The sequence below is a fragment of the Pholis gunnellus genome, assembly GCF_910591455.1.
Source record: "Pholis gunnellus genome assembly, chromosome: 19".
Taxonomy (NCBI): domain Eukaryota; kingdom Metazoa; phylum Chordata; class Actinopteri; order Perciformes; family Pholidae; genus Pholis; species Pholis gunnellus.
In genome coordinates this window covers 17,654,982-17,679,997 of record NC_136546.1, presented here as the reverse complement: position 1 = coordinate 17,679,997, position 25,016 = coordinate 17,654,982, and the positions used below count along the sequence as shown (strand labels likewise).

Sequence of the window (25,016 nt, the reverse complement as noted above, 5' to 3'; positions counted from 1 at the left end):
AACTTGCACCAACGTACAGAAGTAACATTGAAAAAAGAAGAGTTATGATACACATAAAGGAAAGAGTTACAGCTACAGTACTCTGGAATTAGAGAGACACCATTGGCACAAAACTATTAAATCACACAGCCTTAACAAAAGCCTCTTCCCGAGTCCGTCATCTGCCACTTACCTCATACCTCAATACAACCATTTCTATCCTCACGCCTTAACTCCACTTCCTCTAACCTCCCACTTAAACATACTGAAACGTATCCATCTCTAGATTCCAGAACCAGATTTGTCCCATTAGCAGTTAGCAAAATGTCTCAATAACTGGCCAGATTGAAATTTAGTGGTTATGGTTCTCAGTGGACGATTCAGCCTGAGTGTCACAATCAGATTGTATTACAAAGTATTAAATTGTATTAAAAATTGCAGCAAAACAATCATGAAATGTACTTGTTGCTGTTCCCCAGAGGATGAACACTTTAAATGTATCTAGTTCAGTTGGCCTGAAGAACATAAATGCTTGCAAACAAATTGCTGAGCACATTCATATCACCCAAGAGCATAAACCTTTTAGATTTGAATAGCTTTATGTGACTTGCTGTAACACCACCCAAAGGACATATTTAACATTTTGATTCTTAGAGCCTTACTACTGGCAAGGATCTGATACATATGTTGCATTCTTCTTAGTGTAAGTCCATCATTTGTCCCTCTGGTGTCTCCCTTCATAACAATTATGATCCTATACATTCATGAAAGTTGATTTTAAAAAGGTAGAAAACAGACAAAGAAGAGCTATGGCAACATGGGAAATAAGGCAACAACGCCTATTTGTTTTTTTAGTACATAATACTTGTTCATTTCTTTCACATCTCATCTGCATTCAGTCCATAAATAAAGTTCCAAAAGATCTCTGTGCAAATAACAAAGTGTGCGAATCACAGTGCTGCTGTGCGTGCGTGCGTCAGGCTCCCACCAGCGTATGTGTGAACATACACGTGGCAAAGAAAATCAGTCCATGTCGTCACGTCTTGTTATCTAGTCTCCTCTCCACAGACTTCAGCAGTAGCTCAGCGTACTGCTCCAGCAGAGCCAGGGCCTTGTCTCCTTCACCTCTGACCCCTTGGTCCACTCGGGGCCCTTCACACTGTGAGGTGGGGTGAGGCAGAGAGTCCAGCTCAGCCTTCACCGTGAACAGGGCCTCGGACAGGATGCTCCTTATTTCTTGCTGATCTTCACCAAGCTGTTGGTCGCTTTGTAGGACCTGGTTTTATTTGATAAGTATATGTGGACAAAGACAAGGAAGCTGTCAATGACATTCTCTGTTTCATCTGTTCATCAGATTATAGATAAAACTCCATGTGTGAAATAAGAGAATAACAATTCAAAATAAAATAGTGCAACATGATTGTCGTTATTCTGGAGACCCACTTTTTAAAAATTACAAACCATCACGACCCAATTTACAATAAACCTAAATCTATAAATCTTAAGAGCAAATTTGTGTAAATAACTGTTCATGACCATTTTTACTTCCATTTCCACATCACCTTATATTATCTTGAAAAGGTAAACCAAACATTTAGAGAAGACATCATTTTGTTTTATTCATGTGTTATGAAAACTTATATATACATTATAAATTAAACCAAATAAATGCATTTAGGCGGAGTTAAAACAAACAGAATGTACGCTAGTCTTTAAAAAATAAATAATAAAATCTCCCGACCCAGTCTTTGGGAATGACGGGTTTTATTGATTTTGTTGGATGACAGAAATTTATCTAAAGTTATTTTGATATTCGGTTGATTTTTCAAGCAAAAGAAATGTAATTTTCTGGGTTCAGACTTTCTGTTTTCTTTTTTTGTCGGATAAAAGAGGACATTTGAAGACGTCACCTTGGACTTTTGTAACATGGTGAAATAACAGCAGTACATTCCCACATTTGAGAAGCTGGAACAAGCAAACGTTTCTACTTTTTGCTTAAAACAACAACTCAAACACATAACGGATTATCAAATTTGCAGCTTTAGGTCGATCGCCTCCACTAATGGACTTACTGTTTCAGCCAGAGAGACAAATGGTGCATTAAATTAAGATGTAAAATGACAAAAAATAACAACGGTAAAGTGTATTATATATACAGAACCTGAGAGAATCTCACATAATTCCTATCTGTTAATGCTCCCACTCACTTATCACACACACACACTTACTGACCGTAGAGTAGAGCGCGGCGGTTTTCCTCAGACTCTTGTGAAGCTCCGTAACAGCCTGCCTACAAGTTTCCAAGGTGATGGAGAGATCTGCAGAGAGAGAGAGAGGGAAGGGTTCTTTCAAGTACAGCGCTGCATGTGGCAAATCAGAGTGTTCACAAAGGCGCACATACTGCACAGTGTCTGCACACAAAACACACAGTTATCGAGCGAAGTAGGCGCGCAGTAAGCAAAAGGTTGAAGAACATTAAACAACAAGAAAAAGAACTTGGTTTGCAGAAGAGAAACTATAGAAAGAAAAGAGCTGCTGCACAAAGCCAGAGAGCAGGAGCTGTGTGAGCTGTGCAACGGAGAACAAATGATTTCACAGTTTACATCCTCCGTTAAAACACAGTTGTAGGGTACAAGTGTGGACTGGATGTCACTTAATGGTTTCTGTGTTCTCAAATTTAAATGAAAAATGAAATCTGTTGCTTTTTTGAGGCAGTTATCATCCACAGAACAGCCGGCACAGAAGCGTGGAGAACAGGATGAAGAAGTTATTTTAAGCTTCATCTCCGCATTCAAAACTCTATTAGACACTTTTATTTACTGAGCCAGTGAGCAACGTGAGGACAACAACCTGCAGAGGCTCCATACGTCACAGCATAATTATTATTTATCATCAAAGGGGATCATTGATGTGAGCAAATTCCACTGCAATCCTTCTATTAGATGATGAGGTAGAAAAAGTTGTGCAAAAGAAAAGGGTCTATTTTTATAGTAATGAGCGGTTTAGATTTTGAGAGAAGTATTCGAGTGGAATATCGAGCCTGCTGCACAAAATCTTTTTGGTTGGTTTTCTAACAAATCAACCAAAAGAGCAGACTTGAAAACTGTGGACTGTGGACCACGTCATCACAGTGGGAGAGCTCAGAGACAGACGGGGGAAACGAGAGACAGACATGCAGGTTGACAGACGGGCCGGGAGGCAGAGGGCGAGCAGTGTGAAGAGAAGCAGTGATGGAGAGGAGGAACGGTAGATAAGAGAGTTCTGGAGAGGCAGACCTGGCTGTGGATCAGCGCTGGATGTGCGGGTCTGTTCGGGCACCAGAGGGCACTCTTTGGCTCCAGACGCCTGTAATGGCTCCTTGGCACTGGGAAGATATATGTCTGAAACCGAGTCTCTCTTCTGCCTCACTGGTAGTGAACTCTGCAAAGAAGGCTCTGAAGACCGATGCCTGCCGAGCGCTGAAGACAACAAGATGAACGCAAAATCACACACTGCTCTTTAGTTCTTTCCTAATGCGCTCAAGTGTGACGTCTACAGCTCATGGCTGGCTGTCTCACCTCTGTTTCCTGGGGTAGGCGTGACGGGAGGAGAAGACCCCGCCGGGTCTCTGCTGGGACAACTTAAGCTCGGCATCACCTCCAGGCAGAGGCTGCGGCGATGGCTGAGAGGCTGCTTGGGAAGCGGGATGCGGGAGGGCGGGATGTTCTGGGGGAACGGAGAGGGTGTAACTGCAGCTGTAGGATGGGGAGGAGTTGGGGAGGGACTGTTTGGTACAGGACACGATAAGAGGGATGATGCTGATGAGGCGGCGGAGGGGAAAGCGGGGACCGGAGACGAGGTGAGATGGGGAGGTTCAACCTCCAGCTCCCCACATGACCTCCTGCCCCTGGGGAAGAGGGGGGAGCGAGGCGGAGTGGCCAGCTGGACAACGTCTCCGAGCGAGGTGGAGCGGCTGCTTTTGGCCATGGAGCTGGCGGTGGGGTTCATGTAGGAGTGGGGCCGGAGTTTGGGGCTCTCCCAGGGCAGCGGGGAATCGGGGGACTCGGGGGATCCAGTGGAGGGGGAAGAAAAGGTGAAGGCAGGATTGGGAGGGCCGTGATCCAGGAAAAGCTGCTGAGGTCTCTTGCGCAACTCCCTTCGGTCACTAGAGGGCACAGGGGAGTGAAGAGCTGCAGAAAAATGTAGAAGTGGAGATTTGTTTGAGAAACAGAAGGAAATGTAATCATGTTGGGCCATATTGTTAGGAATGACTTTTAGTTTTACATCATATAAATGTATTGTTGCCAATTCCAGGTAATTATTTAAAGTCTGAGCAACTCATTTTTAATATTTCACAGAAGATCCCCATGCAAATTATATTTAAATACACAGAATCTCACAATGTACACCTAGCTCATTGAATAATCGGACCTAAATATTGCAGAAATGGCACATAAATAGTAATAAATTGACAAAATGATGATGAAACGTACACTCTGAGGACAGGTTCTGGGCAGATTGTGATTTCTGCAAACACGTCGCTCTGTCCAGCATCAGCGGTGCTTTGGGTGGCGGGTTGGACATCCTCCACAGGTTGGTCCGCCGCGTCGTCTTTTTCTTCCTCAGGGTACCACGGTCTCTGTCTGGAGCGTCGAGCCTGCTGAGAAGCAACACGGCAGCTTTAAGATCACTTCGGACACAATAGTTCATTCCCCAAAACGGCAAAAACAAGACAGAGTAAATTATTCATCAGTTGTTTTGTTTTCCTTCGTGTCTGTGTTACATTATCATGACTCTGTAAATGTGCTGGTTGTAAACAGTGTAAACAAAATAACCTAGTGTGACCTCATGAACCTCCTCTTTGTCAAGTATGTATTATTTTGCATTCTTTGCGTTCTATTCATTTTGGAATCATATATTTATGCCAACAGAGTACCTTTTTGGATCTTTTGCATTTTTGATTCATTAATCCATGTCTGCCAAAGCAGCACTTGTCTTAAAATAAACCCCTTTCAGCTCCTAGTCTGTGTTTTCTTCTTACTTCGGCGCCTCGATCCTGCCAGGGGCCACCGGGGTCTTGTCCTCCGTGTTTCTGCTCTGGTTATCTTCCATCAAGGGCCGCACTTTTGACACTGGGGGCTTAGTCGAGTGGCTGCCTTGTTCCTTTCCATGCACTTTGGCAAAAAGAGGTATGCCGCTACACAGAGAGGAGGCATCACAGGGTGAGTCAAATACACAATGTTATATGTTACACGATTAATGGAATGGTTTGCTTTCTTGCAGAGAGAGGAGAAGGTCGAGGCCACTCTGTACACTAAATATGAAGCTATCCCCAGTAGCCGGTTAGCTTAGCTTAGCACAAAGACTGTAAACCGCTAGCCTTCTACCTCCTGTGCTCCACCAAGAAATTGTCCAGCTCCATATATCCCCATTAAACCACACCATGTTTTTACAAATCACTTTTTTCACATGCTAATTAGTGAGCTTTAGGTAGCTGCATATCGCACGTGGCCTTCTCCTCCACGTCCTTTGTGTGCGCTATCTATTCTGCAAGGGCACCGTTGCTGCATCCTGTGCTTTAGGCGATTGTGATTGGTTTAAAGAAATACAAAGAAGAGGTTTTTTTATCCCTCTATAGCAGAATGATAATGTGTGGAGTCAGACCTTTCTCCAGCGCTGACACAGTGTTGTGCAGCTATAGGTCTAGCTATGCGAGGCTACGTTTGGATTATTATTAGAAACAATATTGGGAACATGTAATTATATTAAGAACAACAACAACAATACAAATTTGGGAAATTAGCCAAGACTAAGATGAGAATGTGGAGCTACAGCCAGCCTGGCTCCGCCGAGCATTACCGCTAAAGCTCACTAATTAACACGTGATGTCTTTTTTTTTTTGTTAAACGACTTCCTGGTGGGGTTTATGTGCTGGCTTATTTTTTTGGCCAAGAGCAGTTGCCAGGCAACCATCAGAGACTGCATGAAGTTACTGGTCAAGAAATACTCCGGCACAAACCCCCCGGAACAACTGTTTCAGCTCTTCATTCCAGTTTAAGTACAAATTTAGAAACTATATAGAACATGGTAATTAGTGAGCTTTGGAGCTGTTTCCAGTCTTTGTGCTAAGCTACGCTAACTAAGCTGCTCGTTGTAGCATCATGTGACATGAGAAGGGTATCCATCCTTTGCAAGAAAGCCAATAAGCATATTTCTCAAATGTTAAATCATAGTTTCTTTCAAAGTAGTGATATGTCTTGCTGCACAATTATTGATAATGCAAATAAACAAGTACAAAAACTTCCAAAGACAAAAAAACAACCTTCCTACACACACAGAATTACTCAAAACATGGATAACAATGTCATTGTAAACTGACAGCTCGGCTCGACCGGGAGGCTACACAGATGGTTTAGCAGAGCAGTGTGCGTGATTCCACAAGGCTTTGTAATTATAGCTGCGAGTCCACACTGGTCAACGGTACCTGTTATTATGTCCTCTGGCCAGGAAGCGTGAAGACATACTGAGCCGAGGGACTCTGCTCTGCTCGGCTGTGGACAGACATCAAGCGTTAGAAAAAAACAAAGAGGAAAATAGAGACAGTGGCAGAGAGAAGAGGAAAAACAAAACAGTGACACAGAAAGAGGAACCGAAAGACTAATCAATATTGGTTGCATGTGTACTTGCAAACAATAGTAATTTAGGGGAGCAGTCCATTATTTTGGGGATTTAAGTGTATTAATTGTCTTGCCCGGAGTAAGATTAAAAGATAGATAACAGTCTTATATCTGTTAAATATGAAGCTATAGCCAGGAGACAGTTAGCTGAGCTTAAAAACATCCACCTACTAGTCCCTCATTAGTTCACTAATCAACACATCATGCATTCTTTGTTTAATTCGTAAATCAAAGTGTAAAAACAAGTCTTGTTACGGTGCGTTAGAATAGACATTCTCATTCAAATCAACGTAGCAGGATGGTTAAAATAAATGTGCGGACTCACTGAGGTGAGGTTTTGCAGTAACGAGTAGTGAAGTAGTAACGTTATGATGCACAGAGAGCCAGAATAAAATGTAACACCACACACTCTTGCACACAGTGTTTGGAATGTACACTGCTATCGCCAGACGAGCGACAACTTTTGTTCGGCTCATTTTCTGCAACTAGGGTGGCGTTAAAGCGTGCACTATTTCTGTACCGCGAGCCACTGAGAGTTTACCAGGATAAGACTCCGGGAAGGTAAATCCAGGTGCTGTTTCCTCCTGCTCACCGTCTTTATGCTAAGCTAAGCCTCACCGTCCTCTAAGTCTTCCTTCAAAGTAACATGTGAGTGTTGGGCCTCTCCTCTTACCCAGGCTGCAGCGCTCTTCCAGTGTCTCAAAGTTCTGCTTGAGGAGATCTTCTTGACCGACGTCAGCAGTGTCAGTCACTGTCCTCAAAGCCTGGTCCATACTCGTCACTTCTGCCCTTTGCTCCTCTTCCTCCCTCTCTTCCTGCTCCTCATCAGAGCTGTCCTGGCTCAGGGACTCCACATCTGCAGAATCTGAAAGCGAAAAAGGAAGAAAAAAAATCAAATCTATGAAGGGAAAACAACCCTCCTTGACCTTCTTACATTTACTGCATACGGCAGGCAGGTACCAGATAATCCTCAACAAATGACCAGCCAGGACACTGAGGCTTATGCGGTCGTATTATTTGACATATTTCTATCAGGTCTGAAACTGAAGGAAAATCCCAGCCTCTGTGTGCTTAAATCCCTCTCGGCGGGAATCAGCTTTACTGTATGGTGAAGAGATATCATGGCTTTCATGTGAATTTTAGCTTTTCATTTTAAAATCCAGCACTTGACACAGAAAAATAAGCATGACGTGAAACCGAACGGCAGACAGATAAAGATACTGATATGGAGCATACACGTGTAACTTTGATATCTATTTAAAAATGCCTTAAACATTAGTCTGCTTCATTCAAGCTTACTATAGTATCAAGGAAAAAGAAAGAAGCAAGAAAAACCTTCACTGAAAGCAGTGATGTGTAGAGATTTGGTATAATTTCAGCAGCTAAAATTAATAAAGTCATTTGAACTTAATTGAATTTTGGGGCATTAGCTTTTGTTTGCCTTAATGTCTTAATGTGGGGGGTGGTAAAGTCAGAAATGCTATATTTGTACATCTACAGAAGTGTCTTTAAATACTAATGTTTTCTTTTGCCCTTGTAATTTTCTTCTAGCAAAAGTAAATAATGTAATGAAATGAATCTCAATCACACTTGTGTATTGCTTTGACAGTATTTTTTGTGTTTTTTTTTTAAATTGTTGTCCACAGAGTAAGATCTCACCATCCAGGACACGATCCGGGCTGGAGTCCCCGCTGTCGTAGCCCAGTGAGCAAGCACTGTCCGGGCTGCGGCTTTCCTTGCTCTCACTGCGGATCCCTCGCCTCTGCATCCTGCAGCGCTGCTCCTTCACCATGTAATCACTGGCGTATGAAAAGCGAGGAGGGGTGGAAACAATGAGCAACGCGGGCGGAGAGAGAAACCAAGAATAGAAAAGCACTTTTGTTCCCTTTCAGTGTCATTGTGTTTGCCGGAGTGAAAGCATGTGCACTGAGTGGGGTTTTTTACCCGCCCTGCAGACTCGCATCGCCCTCGCTCTCCTCGGGGTACAGCACGGCTCCGTCCGTCCCCCTGATGCCCTTGGATGGGTGCGAGGACAGCCAGTCAGCATGTGGCCAGGGCCGATGCCTCTTGGCTCTCTCCTCCAACTGCAGCAGCAGAAAACGAGGTGAACTTAATGGCGCAATTACACACACATGGGTCCTCTTTCTCTCTCTTATGCATAGATGCATACCACAGGCTCATGGAGGTTGGACGTGCTCTGTCTCTCTCTGTCATGAGGGGAGCAGTTGGGTTTTTTCTTGGGAGCAAAGGTCTCCAGCTGCCTCAGGTCCAGCATGGACTTCACCATCAGCTCCAGAGAGCCCATACGATGAGACCAGCGCCTCCGAGGACGTTTAGAGGAGTCAGGTGGGTCCTGGCTGACGGCTCCACGCTAGAAAGGATGTACAAGTTGACACAACGAATTACGACTTCTACCGTAAAAGACAGAAATAAACTAGAATTACAGCCTCTCGCTCATGTTAGAGACATCCATGTCTGTCCAAAATATCATCACTTGGTCATTTTATCCCATTAGACATTTGTGTAAAAGTGTCAAAATGAACATATATATGTTTTGTGAGGTTACGGTGACCTCCACAGAATTCAGATCAGTTTAGCCTTAAGTCCTTTGGACGTTTGTGCCAAATTGGAAGAAATTCCCTCGAGGTGTTGCGCGTCCAAGTATGCCAAATATGAAGACGCCGAAAGGACAATCAAAAACATAATAACTTGGAGGAATAAAAATGTCAAAACAGCAGTTCTGGAAATTAAAGTTGACAAGTACTGAAAGTGTCAGTCTATACCCAGGTGTACACATCTGAGATGAGGTTGTGTGATCTAGTTTTTAGCACCCACACTTTGGATTCCACGTAGCTTTTTATCACTTTTAAGACTCGGCAGGGTATTTCTCCCCCCCGGTAAATCACAGAGGATTTAATCTCATGTGTGGTGGAGTGAAGCCCGAGATCCTTAAGCCACTTCAATCCTGAAGAGCCAACAGAAAACTGAAATAGACAGTCGACCGGAGCAGCAGCTGAACTGTTCATCAGCTTTCCATCCTACGTGCGTAAAGCTTGTACTGATTATTTTCACAAGCTGTTACTAATAACTATGAAGTGTTTGTCAGGAACTGAATTAAAGGGAAACACTGTGTATTGTTCGGTGTTTGGTACTGTACTCTCCATAAATGGAATGTACTTAGCATGAAATAATAATAAAACAAATTAAATGGAACACAAAAAGAAAAATAGCCCTTTGAACATTCATCGCATTCCTCCCACTGTGTTACTATAATCATTATCGCTCAGTTTATTTCTGTGGGAATAACAGAAATGATTGGACGGAGCGATGACAATGCTCTTCCCATTTCATATTTCTAATACAAAAGCATTAAACAGTTTAAACTGATAAAAGTCTTTTCACACTGAATATAACCACCAACCTTTGTCAGCTCCCAGTCCTGCCCTTCATCTGAACCACCTGTTGTATGAAAGAACACAGAAGCTTTAAAATAATAATGAAATAATACTTGTTTGATGTCTGGGTTGTTTTTTTGTTTTTTTATCAGAAGCTGGCCTCCACACAGAGAGAATAAAAGGTCACCACAGATGGCAGACACTCTCCAACACACTGAATGGACAACATGGAGTCAGCACTGAGTTTGTATTCTCATTCAGTTCATAATCAGACGGTACCTGTGTCCTCCTCTCCGGGGCTGCTGTCGGAGGAAGTACTGGCCGCGATGTCTTCTGGGTCGTTGGCGTCATCGTTCTCCGCTCCGTCCTCCTCGTGCTCGCGGTCGCTGTCAGACGACAGATCACTCAGTGTGGGCGCGCTGTACACCTCTCGCCTACCGTCAAGAGTCATCGTGTGAGTATTATGGCAGTCTTTATACAGCTTCACGGGGTTTATGGAATGAATAAACGTCCTTTCGGAGTCAGTGGCGGTGTGTTATCATCACCTGAGACTGGGGGTCTTGCAGAGCGGCGTGTCTGGGTCTTGTCTGAGCTGGCTGAGCCTCTCTCTCATGCAGATCGTCAGCTCTGGAGCCAGTCGCCACACAAAGATACAGCTGGTAGATAAAAGCATTCAGGCATTAAAAATTCAACATTTCATTTCAGCTCGGCTATTGAGAAAACTGTCTGCAAACACATTTCCCCCCTCATTTCCTCTGGCAGCAGAGGCCAGAAAATGATTTTAATTTGCTGCTCCACTCCTAGTTATCTACAGTAGTTTTATTATAGCACACTGTTCATATTTGGATGTCTGCTTGTTATTAGATCTCTAATTTTAAATATAGAACTAATGCTTGTTATCTTTTTAGAAATACGACGGCGTTATAATATTCTAATTGTCTCCAGTAGTCTCCAGATGGACTGGAGTCTATGTGAGTAGGACCACACACACCGGACTGTTTCTCACCTGTCCCCTGACACAGAAATCAAATGCTTGCAGTCGTTGGTAAACTTTATCCCAGTGACGATCTCTGCAAGACAAAATGGCGAAGCGAGTTATATTATGGTTTCTGATAATGGAGCGTTCTCTAAGCCCCAGGATGACATCATATAATATGTGTGTGTGAGGTGCAGGTGTGTGTGTTCTGTTACCAGAGTGTCCATCCATAGTGGCCACACATTCCCCAGTGTAGAAGTCAAAGATGCTGATGTTTTTATCGGAGCAGCTGGTGGCCACGTATTGACCTGACGGATCAAGCTGAACCTGCCAGCAGAGAGGACAAAAGAGTCAATACTCTGTATATACAGGGAGGGAACGGCATGTGGAGGACAGACTATGGAGAAACATGTTACCCTGAGCAGACTGCCGTCCTCACTCAGCGACCCCTTGTAGAGTTTCTTCTGCTTGCCACTGCTGATGTTGAAAATCCTGCAGTCAGAAGGAAAGAAAATGAGTCTTTGTTTCCCATTGCAAACCCCATGGACCTTCAAAACACACACACACACACACCTGATGCAGCGGTCCTGACAGCCGACAGCAGCGTACTTGCAGGTGGGGTCTACACCCATGTCGTACAGCGTGGTCTTCCTCACCATATGGTGAGAACGCCTGAACTCCGTTCCTCTCTCAGTCTGTGAAACACACAGAAAGGTGGAGCTGAGTAAACTGTTCTGCCCATGAGGGGAAATGTGTGTCGAGCACGGAGCCACAGTTGCTTTACATCTCAAACATCACAAAAAACAACATGAAAACACCCCAAAACATAAGAGACATTTGATTATACATTTGACTTTGACAACACGACAGCTTAAAAAAAAAAGAACCTGCAGAATAAAATGCTATGTGCTAAAATGCTTGTGTAAGTAAGATTCAGTATTAGAGCTCAGCAGCTGGAACAAAGGATAGCCTCAAGCGGTTTGATTTAAACTTTGACACACAGAGTCTTCTTCCTGATGCCAGAGGTTCATATTCAGAGGAGACGGGATGTTCACAGTCTGCAATGATGTTTGTTGTCTTGTCTCATGACTGCCTGCTCGTACAGGCTCTGCATGACCTCATAGTCTTTCTTCCCCATTACCTTCATAGCGGCTTTGTGCACGCTGGCAGTTTCAGTTCCTCTGTTGGGTTGCCAAACCACGCTGTGATATTCCATATCTAATGATGCTCTCTGGGATTACCCCGGTTGATCATCAGCATGATCTGGCTGCTCGCTCCAATACGGCCTCAATCGCCCTAAAGTCCGTGCTCCAGCCTGTCAGGTTATCAAAGTGTGTTTCCCAGCAAAGAAGGTTGTCTATGTGGACATCTAAGTATTTGTATGAGGACACCTGAATGATCGTCTGGAGCACTGTCATTCACTTCGGCCTCAGATCCAGGAACCATCTCCTGTGTTTTGTTGATGTTTAAAATGAGATAGTTACTGTCACACCACTTGATGACGATGACGGTGTTGATCTCGTCTGTGCTGAGAAGGGGGGGCCGCTGTAGCTCGTAACATTGTTTGGAAAGAAAATAGCAAACTTGACGCCGTGCCTTCGGATATCTTATCGCTGCAGAGATGAGTTTAAATCAATATGAGTGAGTGCATCTTTAAAGTGGGCATAAACACATAGCTGTTATGTTTAAATTGCATGAAATGCAAAACACAGACTATTAGTCTCAGTTGAAGTTGGGCGGAATGAATACGTTTAGAAGTTTAGGCCATGTTTCATGGTCAAAAGAGACTATTATGGTTCAATTAGAACCCTGGAAAACACAGAGCCCGATAACAGACGTTCTCCGGGGAGCACAGGCCTGTCACAACAAGTTTATAAAATGAGATTTTACTGAAGATTAACAAGCCATTGTTTAGTGTGCCCTACAAAACTGAACGAGTCCCTTCCTTGGCCTAAATCGTGTCTTAGGTTTACGAAGAATGTTGTAACTTATACAACTCTGACCGAACAGAAAATTGTCCCAGTGACCCAGAAGCAGATCTAGAGGAAAGCATACAAGCTGCAGTCCAAATGGTACATGCTGTACAGTTGTTTTCACAGATTGTGTTACTGTCGAGCCCCAACGTGAGTCCTCAGTGTGAGGAATCAATTGATTCATAGTTAATTATAGTCAAAAGCAATGAAGCAGCAGAGAATGCTGAACCAAGATTAGCTCCTCATTGAGTTATTTAGGGACAGAAATAATTATTAGAATTTTTTTGGAAATCATTTTTGGGTTTAGCAAGTAATCTCTGCTGTTTATTCAGAGTGTTCCTCTGTCGCAAAATTAAGCAGCAAGGCATTTTGCAGCATATAGCCTCAAATTGTGGATTGCTTTTATGAACTGCGATGTCACGTGATTATGACCAAAAAAAGCAATGACAAAAATTTCGGGAACTGAAAATCACTATCATATCATTATTTAAAGGACAAGTTTGAATAAAAAACAAGATTTAAAGTATGAAGAGAGCTTTAGAGGTGCTGGTAGTTGGAATTTGTTAAACTTTTGGACAGAGCCAGGCTAGCTGTTTCCATCCGTTTTCACTCTTTGTGCTAAGCTAAGCTAACCAGCTAATGGCTCCAGCTAGACGTGAGAGAGGCATTGATCTTCTCATCTAACTCCCGGCAAAAAGCCAAATCAACTATTACATAACAACAAGCAATACATAATCTATGTGTGTTTATTAGATATTCTACCTGTGGGAAGATGCATGTTTTGATGGTGAGAGCTGACGGGTTGCATCTTGCTCAGGCGTGTCTTACCTTGTGCGCAGTGCGAAAATAGATGCTCTTGTCTGCCCCACAGCTGATCATCCTCACCTTGTTGTCATTGGCTGAAGAACAAAGAAATATTTAATCCTGACTTTTTTCTAACTTTAAAAGAAGTTACTAAGGCCTGAAAGGAACAGTTTTAAAAAAATGATAGACTAAATGAATCCAAATTCAAAATCAAGGGCAGTAACTGATGCAAGTGTGCAAACAACAGAAAAGACTCCAACAAAGCTCCATCTAACACATGTATAGTTGTCATCTATTATCTAAACCAGCAGAGCTGCAAGCGACATAAAAGAGTGGGACTGAATGGAGATGAAAGCGAGGATTAAGCAAAGATTAGCTGTCAGATGTTGACAGTGTCTCAAGAGGCTCACCAGCAAAGCGGACGGCTGTTATGGATGAAGAGTGCTCATCAAGTGTCTGCACCAGCCTGTAGTCATCCTCAGCATCCAAGACATGGATCAGACGGTCCCTGCTAGCTGTGGCCAGCAGCTTCAGACCTGACACCAAAAAAGACAACTTAATCACATAATCCTGTACGCAGCCGACGACGCGCGCATGTTCTTCAAGCATCATTATAATCACTAACACTGTCACACACGCTCACCTGTTTCCGGTTTACTGTATTCCAGACACAGGATCTCAGCATCATGGGACTCCACTTTCAGAATCTCCTCCATGCTCGTGAGATCATGAACCCTGTAGAGTATAAATTTAAAAAACATTTTTTTAGGATGGAGGTCACCTCAGTCTGTCATCAGTCTCAGTTTAGGCCTTCTTGTCCTACCTCAGCATCCCGTTGCGATCTCCAGATGCCAGGTGTTTGCCGTCTGGACTGACACAGATGGTCCGGATGCCGGTCCGGCTTTCTGCCGTCTGTCCATCTCCTTGTTTGTCTGCATTCATGTTTGTCAAACATTCTGGATCCTGCAAGGCACTAGTGTTTCCGTCTATGTAGATTATATTCAAGAGATCCTGCAAAGGCAATGACACGGATAGAGAAATAAGCCATCAGGAGGAGGATTTGTGAGCTTCTGAAATGTTGATTATTTTCTCCTCAGATGAACTCACGCTACTGAGGATGTTCTGAGAGTGAAAATGAGTTTGCGTCCTGTCGTCTATGCGCCACAGCCTGATGGTGTTGTCAGATGAGCAACTAAGGAATGCACCTGATGACAAGCCAGCACCGAATTCCCCAGGAACATCTGGGAACATCTGAGGACGGACAAGAGAGAAGGTGTTTAGTTCAGAGGGAGTTCAGGGGAATATAAATTATGTAGAAATCCTGCGCAGTGCCATTGATTTAAATTCAGTATGGAGCATGTAGTAATTAGCTCTGGCACTTTTCCATTTCAAATGCATGTTGTTGATTGTGAAAATACCTCATTGTGAGTGAATAAAAAACGTAAAACTCAAAACTATAGTCACTGCAGCTCAAACGCTGCAAAGTTCTATCTACAATGCAATGTTACAAAAACTACCTTTTATTGCCTGTGATTAGCAAGTTAAAATGTACACACAAGTAGGAGTTTAATATTAACAGATAGCGTATTTAATGTAATTCAACAGCAGAATCTAATAATAATATCCATTCAGTGTTTCCAAATTGGTCCTGGATTCAGTCGAGAAATGAACTGCCCACGGCCGCCCAATTTTGGCACTTGGGTGGTATTGAACGAGTAGCCCAGTCAATGCAACACTCAATCCATTGTATAATTATTAACTACACTCAATCAGGTGCTGGTTAGAGGCACACTGCAATGCGTCAGCGGGGTTAAAGAGGTGTGTATCGTTCCCTTGTTTACCTCCAGGTCCCCGACACAGGCAGCATGGAAGAGGGCAGAGTGCACCTTCCCCACCCTGTTGACATCCCTCACATCCCACACATACACACTGTGGTCATTATATACACAGCTGAGCCACTGGCTGACAGGGTCAAAGGTTACGGCAATGACGTCTGGATAACGGCCGTCCGTCTTGGTGGGAAACAGGTGGCTGATGGGAATGAGATTGGAATACATATTCAAAGATAATGGAAAATCGGCGACAGATGTTTTTCTAAAAATAGTAGTACATTTTGACCAGGGGCAGGGAAGGCCTACTGAATAATTTAACCAGCAATATTGCTCATAAACACAGCAGAGAAATTGCCAAATGTATGCCTACAGAATCATAAAGAAAACTATTTCTTTCAGTCATTTTAAGCCCTGTATAGTACAATATTCCCATCATATCTGTGTCTGAACTTGGAAAATGTGTGGTACAGTTTAGCAACATACAATGCTGCTCTATCGATTTAGACTACAGCTCTAGCTAGAAACACTGTGAAACAGAGCCACATGAGATGAGAGCATTTGATCCTGCCCGTGGATCCCTGCCAAGGAAACGGCTGTGTTGCTCCTGAGCTCTTCCTCACCTGGCCTCCGTGACGGCCGAGACGTCAGAGCCGAGGGGGTGCGGCCGCGGCAACGTGCCGGCGAAGTGAAGGTCGACGGCGCTGAAGGCTCGCACCGCTCCGTCAGCGCAGCCACAGAAGATCATGTCCTCCGACAGAGCCAGAGACTGGGCCGCGCCCGTCTGCAAGGCAGGACACCAAACAACAGGGACATCGGGTCATTTCACAGCTCTTTAAGGTTTACAGATGACTGGAGCAGAGGAATCGGCCCACAACAATGTCCTGGTTAACAAAAAGGTGGGTAAACTAATGAGAAATAAACTGCAGTTTCATGATTAAGTGTAGGGGAGTCCACAACAATCCTGCGTGTCAGTAACGATAAAGGTTACAGAAGGTTTATTGGAATATGTCCAAACACATCCTGCACTGTTCCTCGTTCCTGCTGCTAATCCCTCTTTGATCCTCTGACAGAAGGCCGGAGCAGGACTCACACACCTTCATCATCTTCACCTCCTGATTAAACACCACAGCTGGACACTGACCATGAGCACTACTGGTCTTACAGCACCACGTAATAAATGCACACATTTACCGTTGATTTAACGCCGCTGAAGGCTAATTAGACAAGTGAAATATCCCATTAATGGTGAAGACAGCGACTGAATTAATAAAAAACTAAATAAAAAACCAGCAACGTAGCATTTATGGCCTTTCAAAGTAAGAAATCTGAATTTAATGCCATGACACCACTTAGGTTTTCAAACCAGGCTTATTAATTAAAGGAGTAGTTGGCAGCAAAAGGATTGTTCTGGCGGTAGAAAAAGGGAATTCAACTCCAAGTAGTACTAAAGCTAAGAGAGGGTTACAACCTATACGATCGGCACAAACTTTATTTTAAAAATACACACACAAAAAACAATCATTTAAAGAAATATTTCAACATTAGGGAAGTACGCTTGTTTACTTTCTTGCCAAGAGTTCGTTAAGAAGATCGATACCACTTTCAGCTGCAGGCAGGAGATTGTTCGCTTAGCTTAGCACAAAGGCTGAAAAAGCATCCACATAAAAACCACAACGTGTACTTAAAAAAAGGATTGCTGGTAAGCAGACTTTCTTTTACCTCCAGACAGAGCCAGGCTAGCTGAGATATCACTGCAATGAATGTTAGCGCCCACATTAGGTGGAATGACACGGCCCAATCAATATCCCCTGCATCACTCCAATATGGGATTAATAATTCATAAGAGTAGTGGCAGCTAAAGAGCCCAGACAACTTATTGTCACTGTTTGGATACTTCCTGTGAGCCACTCACCCGCAGGTCCACCCACTTGTCCAGCATCCTCTTGCAGTTAAACTCACACAGCAGGCCGGAGGAGGTGATGCAGAAGGTGGAGTCCGATGTAGAGCCCCGTCCACAGGCCACGTCACAGAAGAAGTTGTTCCTCAGCTCCCCCAGCAGCCCCGAGCGGCCCAGCAGGGGGACAGGAGCACTGGCCTAAACACCGCAAGAGGGGCGAGGGTTAGATGATGAGGCTCAGACTGACAGCAGAACACTGGAAACATTTACACTTAAAACAGAGTTCATTTCCGTGTATGTCGACATTACATCCATCCAGTCAATTTGAAATGTCTGCACACGTTGTAATATTTTCCTTTTTTGTCTATTCTTTTAACTTCTTAGTGTGAAAACAAACATGCGTGACTTGTATTACCAAATTATTTTCCACTTCTTTATCCGATTATTTGTAAATCAGTTGTGAAGTTGTGAAGACAACTGTGTGAAGTTCACCGACAACGAAATAGCAATTAAACGGTAAGTGTGACAAAACCAAACTCCCACGTAACTGCGATAGTTTTTATAGCATGGACCAAAGTGTAAAAACGTTTAGTAGATTCTTCTGAAGGGAGAGGAAGACTCGAAGCAGGACTAAAGCAAAGTTGCATCTTAAAATGGTTGACACAAACTTTATAAAAGACGTAAAACGATTACCTTGCTGGCCTTGCAGTGGTCCAGATACCAGAATTTGACATGTCTGTTCCCCACAGTTACAAAGTAGGAGCTGTCCTCAGAGAAAGACACACCTGTCACCTTACTCGACACCTTGTTGGCAGCCACGACAACATCTTTCTGCAAAAAAAACAATACATGTTAAGAACATAGCATTCATGTCTGTACAGAGCCGGGTTTGCAGTCTTTATCCTAAACTATGCTAACGGCTAACGTATGCATTATGATGATAATTTCAGTAAAACTGAGAAAAATATATTATAACGTTATCATGATGTGTTCAACTGTAATCTTGTAAAATGCAGTTTTTGGGCGAGACATTTGAATAAATTACAAATATTTTCTATTGTGTGTTTTATGAAAATAATCACAATATATGACTATAACAAAGTAAAAGGATAATTTACAGAACTTTTAATGGTTAACAGTTACCTCAGGGCAGTTAAATAAGGTAAAAATAAAAATAGTCTTGTATGCCTGCTGCTATAACAAAACAATAAAAATGATTTATATCTGACAATATAGATCAACAATTGGTATCGGCGACAAAAAGCCGTGATCGGGGATCTCTAAAAGTTATATTTGCTCCCTTTATTCTTTGTGCTGATCCGATCCAAGACTCAAAACCGTGAAGAATCCTAACTGTGAGTTTCATGATCCGTTGCACCCCTATAAGCAGCGCTAATTTCCTAAAAAATGTTGAACTATTCCGTTAACATAACAAGGAGCGTGTGGGTGAAAAAGGTAGAAGCTAAATGCCTTCTAGCTTGCACGCATATGACAAACACAATCAAGTGTCTACATGGCGCACCGCTCAGGCTTGCCGAGAGGAGCTGACTGTTGCTGTGAGGCGTATATACCTTCCACACCCAGACGTTGACCATCATGTCATGCTGGTTTCCCACACTGACAATGTATTTGCTGTTGGGGGAGAAAGACACGCAGGAGACGCCATATTTGTGCTTCTGGAGCTCCGCCACCTGTCTTCGGTCTGCCACGTCCCACAGTCTCACCGCTGGCAGGTGACCGCTCTGGTGGAAAAGGGACAGAGGGATGTGGAGAGGGAGTGAGTCGTTGACATTGATTTAAGAAAGGGCTCCTTCCTACATAAGTGCTACATTGTGTTGGTTTTGTTGTCTCTATTCTTTCAATCCACTGCAACAACACAGAGCTAGTCATCTGCCAGTCCAGTCTATCCAGCTCTCTAAGAGATTATCCTCTCTGTCCTCTGCTCTCTGTATTCAGTTTGACCTGCTCACATTATTCTCTCTCAGGGATCAAAAGGTGAGCGAGCTATATTTGTGTAAATTTAATACGGCAGAAAGACCTTTCAACGGTCATAGTTAAGAGGGAGGTGAGAGGAAAAGCAGCCGGCATGCTGAAAATGGATGAAAAGATTGAGCTGCATACAAAGGAGACATATAAAAATAGAAATGCATGTCTGCTGGCCGCCTGTCCTTGACGTAAATCAGCTTCTGTTTGGTGAATGAGTATGTGTTTCTTATCAGATCATTTGCTCAGGAATTTATTCTCCTCTTTCAAGGCTTTTAGGAAATCCTCTGACAGCGCTGTGATGCGCCCAGCTTTGGTTGCTGACTGATATATTAACATTTGGCTTGGAAGATCGACCTGTAAATTTAGTAGTTTAATATAAAAAAATCTGTTATGTAATCACTTTCAAGAATTCAAATAACGCACTGCGGATAGTCTACAAAATGTGGAATTATTATTTTTTTTTTTATTGCACCCAGAACAGACTTTCCTCATTGCATTTGGTCTTTTGAACTTCGGCCTACTGCTCGCTGATCCACTTACACGCAGAAGTCTTTAATCGGCTTTGATTGGCTGGGGCGGATTAAGATAGTTGCGCTGTTTTGAGGCACACACCGTGTAACTACAACATAACTGCAGATGCTCGACTGACACATTACAGTGGAACATGAGGGAACACAGTCTTGGGCCTTTCTACAATAAGCTCTGCGTGATCACCATTAACAAGAGACTGTTGGCCCTCATCCTGCTGGGTTATTCTCAATCATTCCTTATACTGTGGACTACTGCAGCCTGCAAGATGATGAATAAGGCCAAACAATAAGGTAGATTGACTGTGAGAAGACTCACCTCTCCTGTGACCAAGTACTTGCCATCAGTGGAGAAGGACAGAGCTGTGATGGTCTTTCTGTGAACAGTGAGAGAATTTGAGCAAGAGAGCTCAGCGTGACTCACGCTTTGACAGTTTAACGCTTAAATGCAGATTGTATTTGTCTTCAACTCACCTTGACGTGTTGATAATGTGGCGCTGTCTCTTCTTCTTGGGGTTCAGCAAAACTACCACACACCTACACAAGGAAAAACAGAATCAGAATTCACCGTATGAGATATGTGTGTTTTTGTATACATTCCTTGTACTGAGGTTAGTTTAAATTGAAAATCCCATTACCAACTTTCAAGGGTTTTTGAATTTATTTAGTCAATGTGTTTGCAAGAAATGCACAATAATTAAACTGCCTTTTCACGGTGCATACTTGTGGTATTGCTTAACATACTTACTGATTATAAACCATAACCTTTAAACATTTAAGCTCTGATGTAACACAGGAATTCACATAGCTAGCGTTAATCTAATAGCAACTAATATCAAATTTACAAACACTGCTACAAAGGAGGGTCATACAAAACCGTTGAAGCATTTCTAAACTGTAAAATAAAGACCCGAACTGTGTGCGACCACATTTGACACTAAAATTGTTATATTATTCAATATTCAAGGAACAGTTTGGCATTTTGGGAGATACACTGGCTACGCTTTCTCTCCGAGAGTTAGCATAGATGGGTATTGACATATCTGCGCTAGCTAAATTTGAAGCTATAGCCGGTTAACTTAGCTAGCATAAAGACTGGAAACAGCTAGCCTGGTTCTGTAACATAATTCACATGACACTGCACAATTAAAGAAATTGGTAACAACCAGTTAATCTTTTAGCTTTAGAGGTCCTGGTAGGTGGCATTTGTAAACTACTTTGGAACAAAGAAGCTAGCTGTGTCCCCTTGTTTACAGTGTTTAAAGCTAAAGCTAAGCTAATCATACAAGCATTAACCTAACTTTGTATCAGTGTTTCCATTTTTGGATTTAAAGGCTTCAAAGTAAAAGTCTTGCTTCATTATGTGTTTTTGTTATTTAGCCTGTTCATCCCCTTTTGACATAATTATTATTTTCCATATTTAAATAATCCGGCCATCACCGTATTTTTCCCTACAAATAAAACTTCCTCTTCACAACTTGTTTGAGAGCACGCGTAAACTGCATTCCTGGTGCCACAGCTTGTGCAGATTTAAACTGAGAAAGCAGGTGGGTTGCCAGACTGAGCACAATTTGGGAAGTAGGCTATGGCTTTCTAAAATCTCAGTCAGAACCACACACACACACACACACACAAGGCCACATTCACAAACATGCACTCCGTGACAATACAGTAAACAGCCATTGACCTTCTTAGTATTAATACAGCTTTGTCAGAAGATTTGAGAACAGAACAAAAGAGGCTCAGTGCACTGTTTCTGTTGGTACATTCAGTTTTCACCCTGGTGGTGCAGCAGCTCTGGATCTAAATCCTCCAACCTGCAGCTCACATTTCTCTTATTCTGCACTGAGCTAAGTTAACACAGCCAGAGTCACTGTTGGCACAGAATCAACAACACCACACAACGCTCTTTACATCACTGAGAGAGTCAAAGGAAGCCTCCCCGGGGACAGGATCAAAAGAAGCTTTGGAGTTTCTGTGATGAGAAAGCCCACAGAGCTCTCCTCCTCCGCTCCTCTAAGATAGTGCAGCGATAACACACACACACACACACATGCAAATCTGCACACTAAATGTCTGCGTGAGGCAGATATGACAGAGGAAGGGGAAGCATGGAGCGTTGATAAGTCAAAGGTCAGATGTTGGGATAAGGATGCAGACGTGGTCTCTCTCTCTCCTCTTACCCTGCAGGATAGGCGACTAGTCCAGATCGGGGGTCACAAGCCAGACCACTGTTTGCTGACGCTGTGATTCCAAGCACCTTCTCCAAAGTCACCTGTAGAGACACACAGCAGGGTTTTTTTTTTTTTTTAGGATTTAATCACAGAGAGAAGGGAAAGCAGAGCTGTTTGACAGAGGGATAAATACTGGACTCAAGGCATGCAGGGATGTAACTAAGCACCCTGTTAATGAATCAAAGACAGGAATAGATTGGTTTGGTTGCAACATGTGAGGACGATAGCTAAGGATCAACTTAGGTGTCCTCTTTAATTCTGCTGTTACATTTTGAAAACACTGACTTTCACGTCACTTTTAAGATTTCAAATCAATGATCTCCGTGGAATGTGATAACTAAGAATTCATTATACATATTTATATTTATTGACATTTGTTTTTCAGGGTGTTGCATTGTAAAATGAATCCACAAACATAATAAAAATGAAAAGGTTCGTCTATTAAATAAAATCGAGAGGCACTGTGTGGTTTCATAAAATGCATCCACTAGCAAGAACAAAAGGATTGTCTGGAGTTTTAATGGAATCAGTTGGAGGAATATTTGGGCGATATGTGAATGCATAATGAAGGAGATACTGTACGTTCACTGAAAGAAGATCTTTCCAGTATTTATGAATACACATTCTAGTGAACAGTGAACACATGCCTTCTGTAATCTTGCACTTACAAAATGTTGATAGATCATTTTAATCCAAACACATATTGATTAATTAGTTTGTGCCTGCATACTGATGATGAAACACAACTCCTTTAAGCTTAACGTTTTCTAATTAGTGTCATGAAAGACTATCACTATCTAAAAAGACCCCTTTTATAAAAAGTTCAAACCAACGACTTCATTGATGGTCAATAATTAATTTGCTAGTCGACATAGATGAGAAAAAAACATTACAGCACATTTGGGGTTTCCAAGTTGTGAAAAGTCAATTTAGCTGGTGTTTATAATTTATATTTGTTAATAATGCAGTTGTACATGTTAGTTATCATTAATAAATGCTCTATAAAGTTGTTAATAAATAGACTTTTGGTGTAAGCAGTCATAACCACACAAAGAAATTTTCCGGCTGCCCAAAAGTTGTTATTGGTAAATAAATGCTTTATTCACGCTAATTAACACATTAATTGCAACTTATTAACACTTTATAAAGGGTGTCTTAATAGAAGGTGGTAACCTTTCCTCTTTAATGGCAATTTAGAGTGTTGATCTTCTAAATGTTGCATTTTCTACTTGATTCTTATGATGTTTGGATCGATAATCAATGCACCATATCTATGATTTCTACAACAAGTAGAAGAAAAACAGCATTACATGACTGCTGTGTTTGTTTGTTTGTTTGTTTACTCACACACTTAACCTGTGCTACTCTTAAAGGGGGGGTGCATGTGGTTAAATACCTTGCTGGAGAGACTCTCTTTGCTGTTCTTCTTCTGCTTGATTGACGGGGAACGCAGCAAATTCCTGATGCGACTTCTGATCGTGAACCCATCGCCGGGCATCTTGTCTGGTGGTCACCGCTCGCAGAAGTGCTGACTGTGAATGAATGCAGTTGGGGAGTGTGTGTGGGGGGGGGGGGGGGGGGGCTACAGAGGTGAATGAGGAGCCTGTAAACGCTCCTCCCACCGCAACGCAAACTATGGAGGTTTAACAAAGTCGGACAGTGTTCCTGCTGCCGGGACATGTGGACGCTAATCTCTTGAGTGGGTTTACTGTTCTCCCGCTGCTGTCTCCTGCCGCTTCGCATCAAGCGCTCCTCCTGCAGCCTCCCACCACTTCTGGACTGATGTCAACTTGTCCCATGGCTCAGATTTGCACTGACAGAGGAGGGGGGGGGGGGGGGCTGCATGCCATCATTAGATGGATCTCAACCTGCACCGGTCTCGTGATTACATCAATGATTGCTTTTGTTGCTGTTGTGTACCTCAGTGATTTAATAGGATTACAGAGAGAAGAGAGGCCGCAGGCTGTCTTAAAGCTGCATGGCGGGTATTTGGGTCACTATCTTTTGTTTGGGCTGCTGATTGGACGATAAAAACGTATCTTTTAAATGCATAATAGTACACTTGTTCTTTTAGACTATGTGCAAATTGGCTTAACTTAAAGTCATTTTCAATCTTCTTTTTGTTTGGGGTATTGAATCATTAAATCAACCAATCAGATGCTGTTTGTTTCTTTCCTAACATAGTGTCTCGCACTGTCCTACTTTATCTAACATACATTAATTATCATCTAAAGTCAGGTTATAACATTATTTTAAGTCTGACAGCCTTGTGTTTGACATGTAAGATGGCATTTGCATTGAAAAGAAGCACGTGCTGTCCCTGATTAGGCTTCCAGTGAAAAACAGACCACGCCCCCCATTGTCGCCAGACCAATCACAATCATTGTAGAGAACTCCCTATATATGTAATACAGCTAAACACTATTAAACTTTGGGATATATGTTTGCTCATAATAAGGACTGCAGATTTTATTCTTTCTTTGTAAAATACAAATGAAATAAATCGTATATAAATATATAGTTTTTTTTTACAAAGAAATAATCCCTAAAAGCGGTTATTCCCAAAGACCAGTTTGGGATCCACAGGTGGTTTGCAGGAGATTTTATGAGGGTCACCTAATACATTTTGGAGCGCATATTCTGTTATTCTGAGATAGACTGTTAACTCCACCTGAATGTATTTATTTGGTCTCTTTTATAAAACACTTAACATGTGTTTATGTTTTCAATAACATGCATATAATGATATACGTATAT

General features: G+C 42.6%; 1 protein-coding gene across 1 annotated transcript; it reads right to left on the bottom strand.

Moving 5' to 3' along the window:
• Positions 1 to 23,786, bottom strand: LOC306711765 (mitogen-activated protein kinase-binding protein 1-like). The gene is made up of 32 exons (XM_079180799.1): positions 23,656 to 23,786; positions 22,209 to 22,300; positions 20,500 to 20,562; positions 20,345 to 20,402; positions 19,084 to 19,254; positions 18,206 to 18,343; positions 17,528 to 17,710; positions 16,236 to 16,396; positions 15,625 to 15,814; positions 14,891 to 15,034; positions 14,607 to 14,794; positions 14,427 to 14,518; positions 14,194 to 14,319; positions 13,808 to 13,878; positions 11,580 to 11,701; positions 11,423 to 11,498; positions 11,222 to 11,333; positions 11,037 to 11,100; positions 10,576 to 10,686; positions 10,310 to 10,464; positions 10,057 to 10,094; positions 8,806 to 9,006; positions 8,580 to 8,719; positions 8,295 to 8,434; positions 7,309 to 7,500; positions 6,443 to 6,509; positions 5,000 to 5,155; positions 4,452 to 4,618; positions 3,537 to 4,148; positions 3,255 to 3,437; positions 2,212 to 2,297; positions 1 to 1,255 (listed from the first exon to the last, which is right to left on the bottom strand). The coding sequence occupies exons 1-32, from the start codon at positions 23,755 to 23,757 to the stop codon at positions 1,016 to 1,018; spliced, it is 4,641 nt and encodes a 1,546-aa protein (XP_079036925.1). The 5' UTR covers positions 23,758 to 23,786; the 3' UTR covers positions 1 to 1,015.
• Positions 23,787 to 25,016: the final 1,230 nt, after the last annotated feature.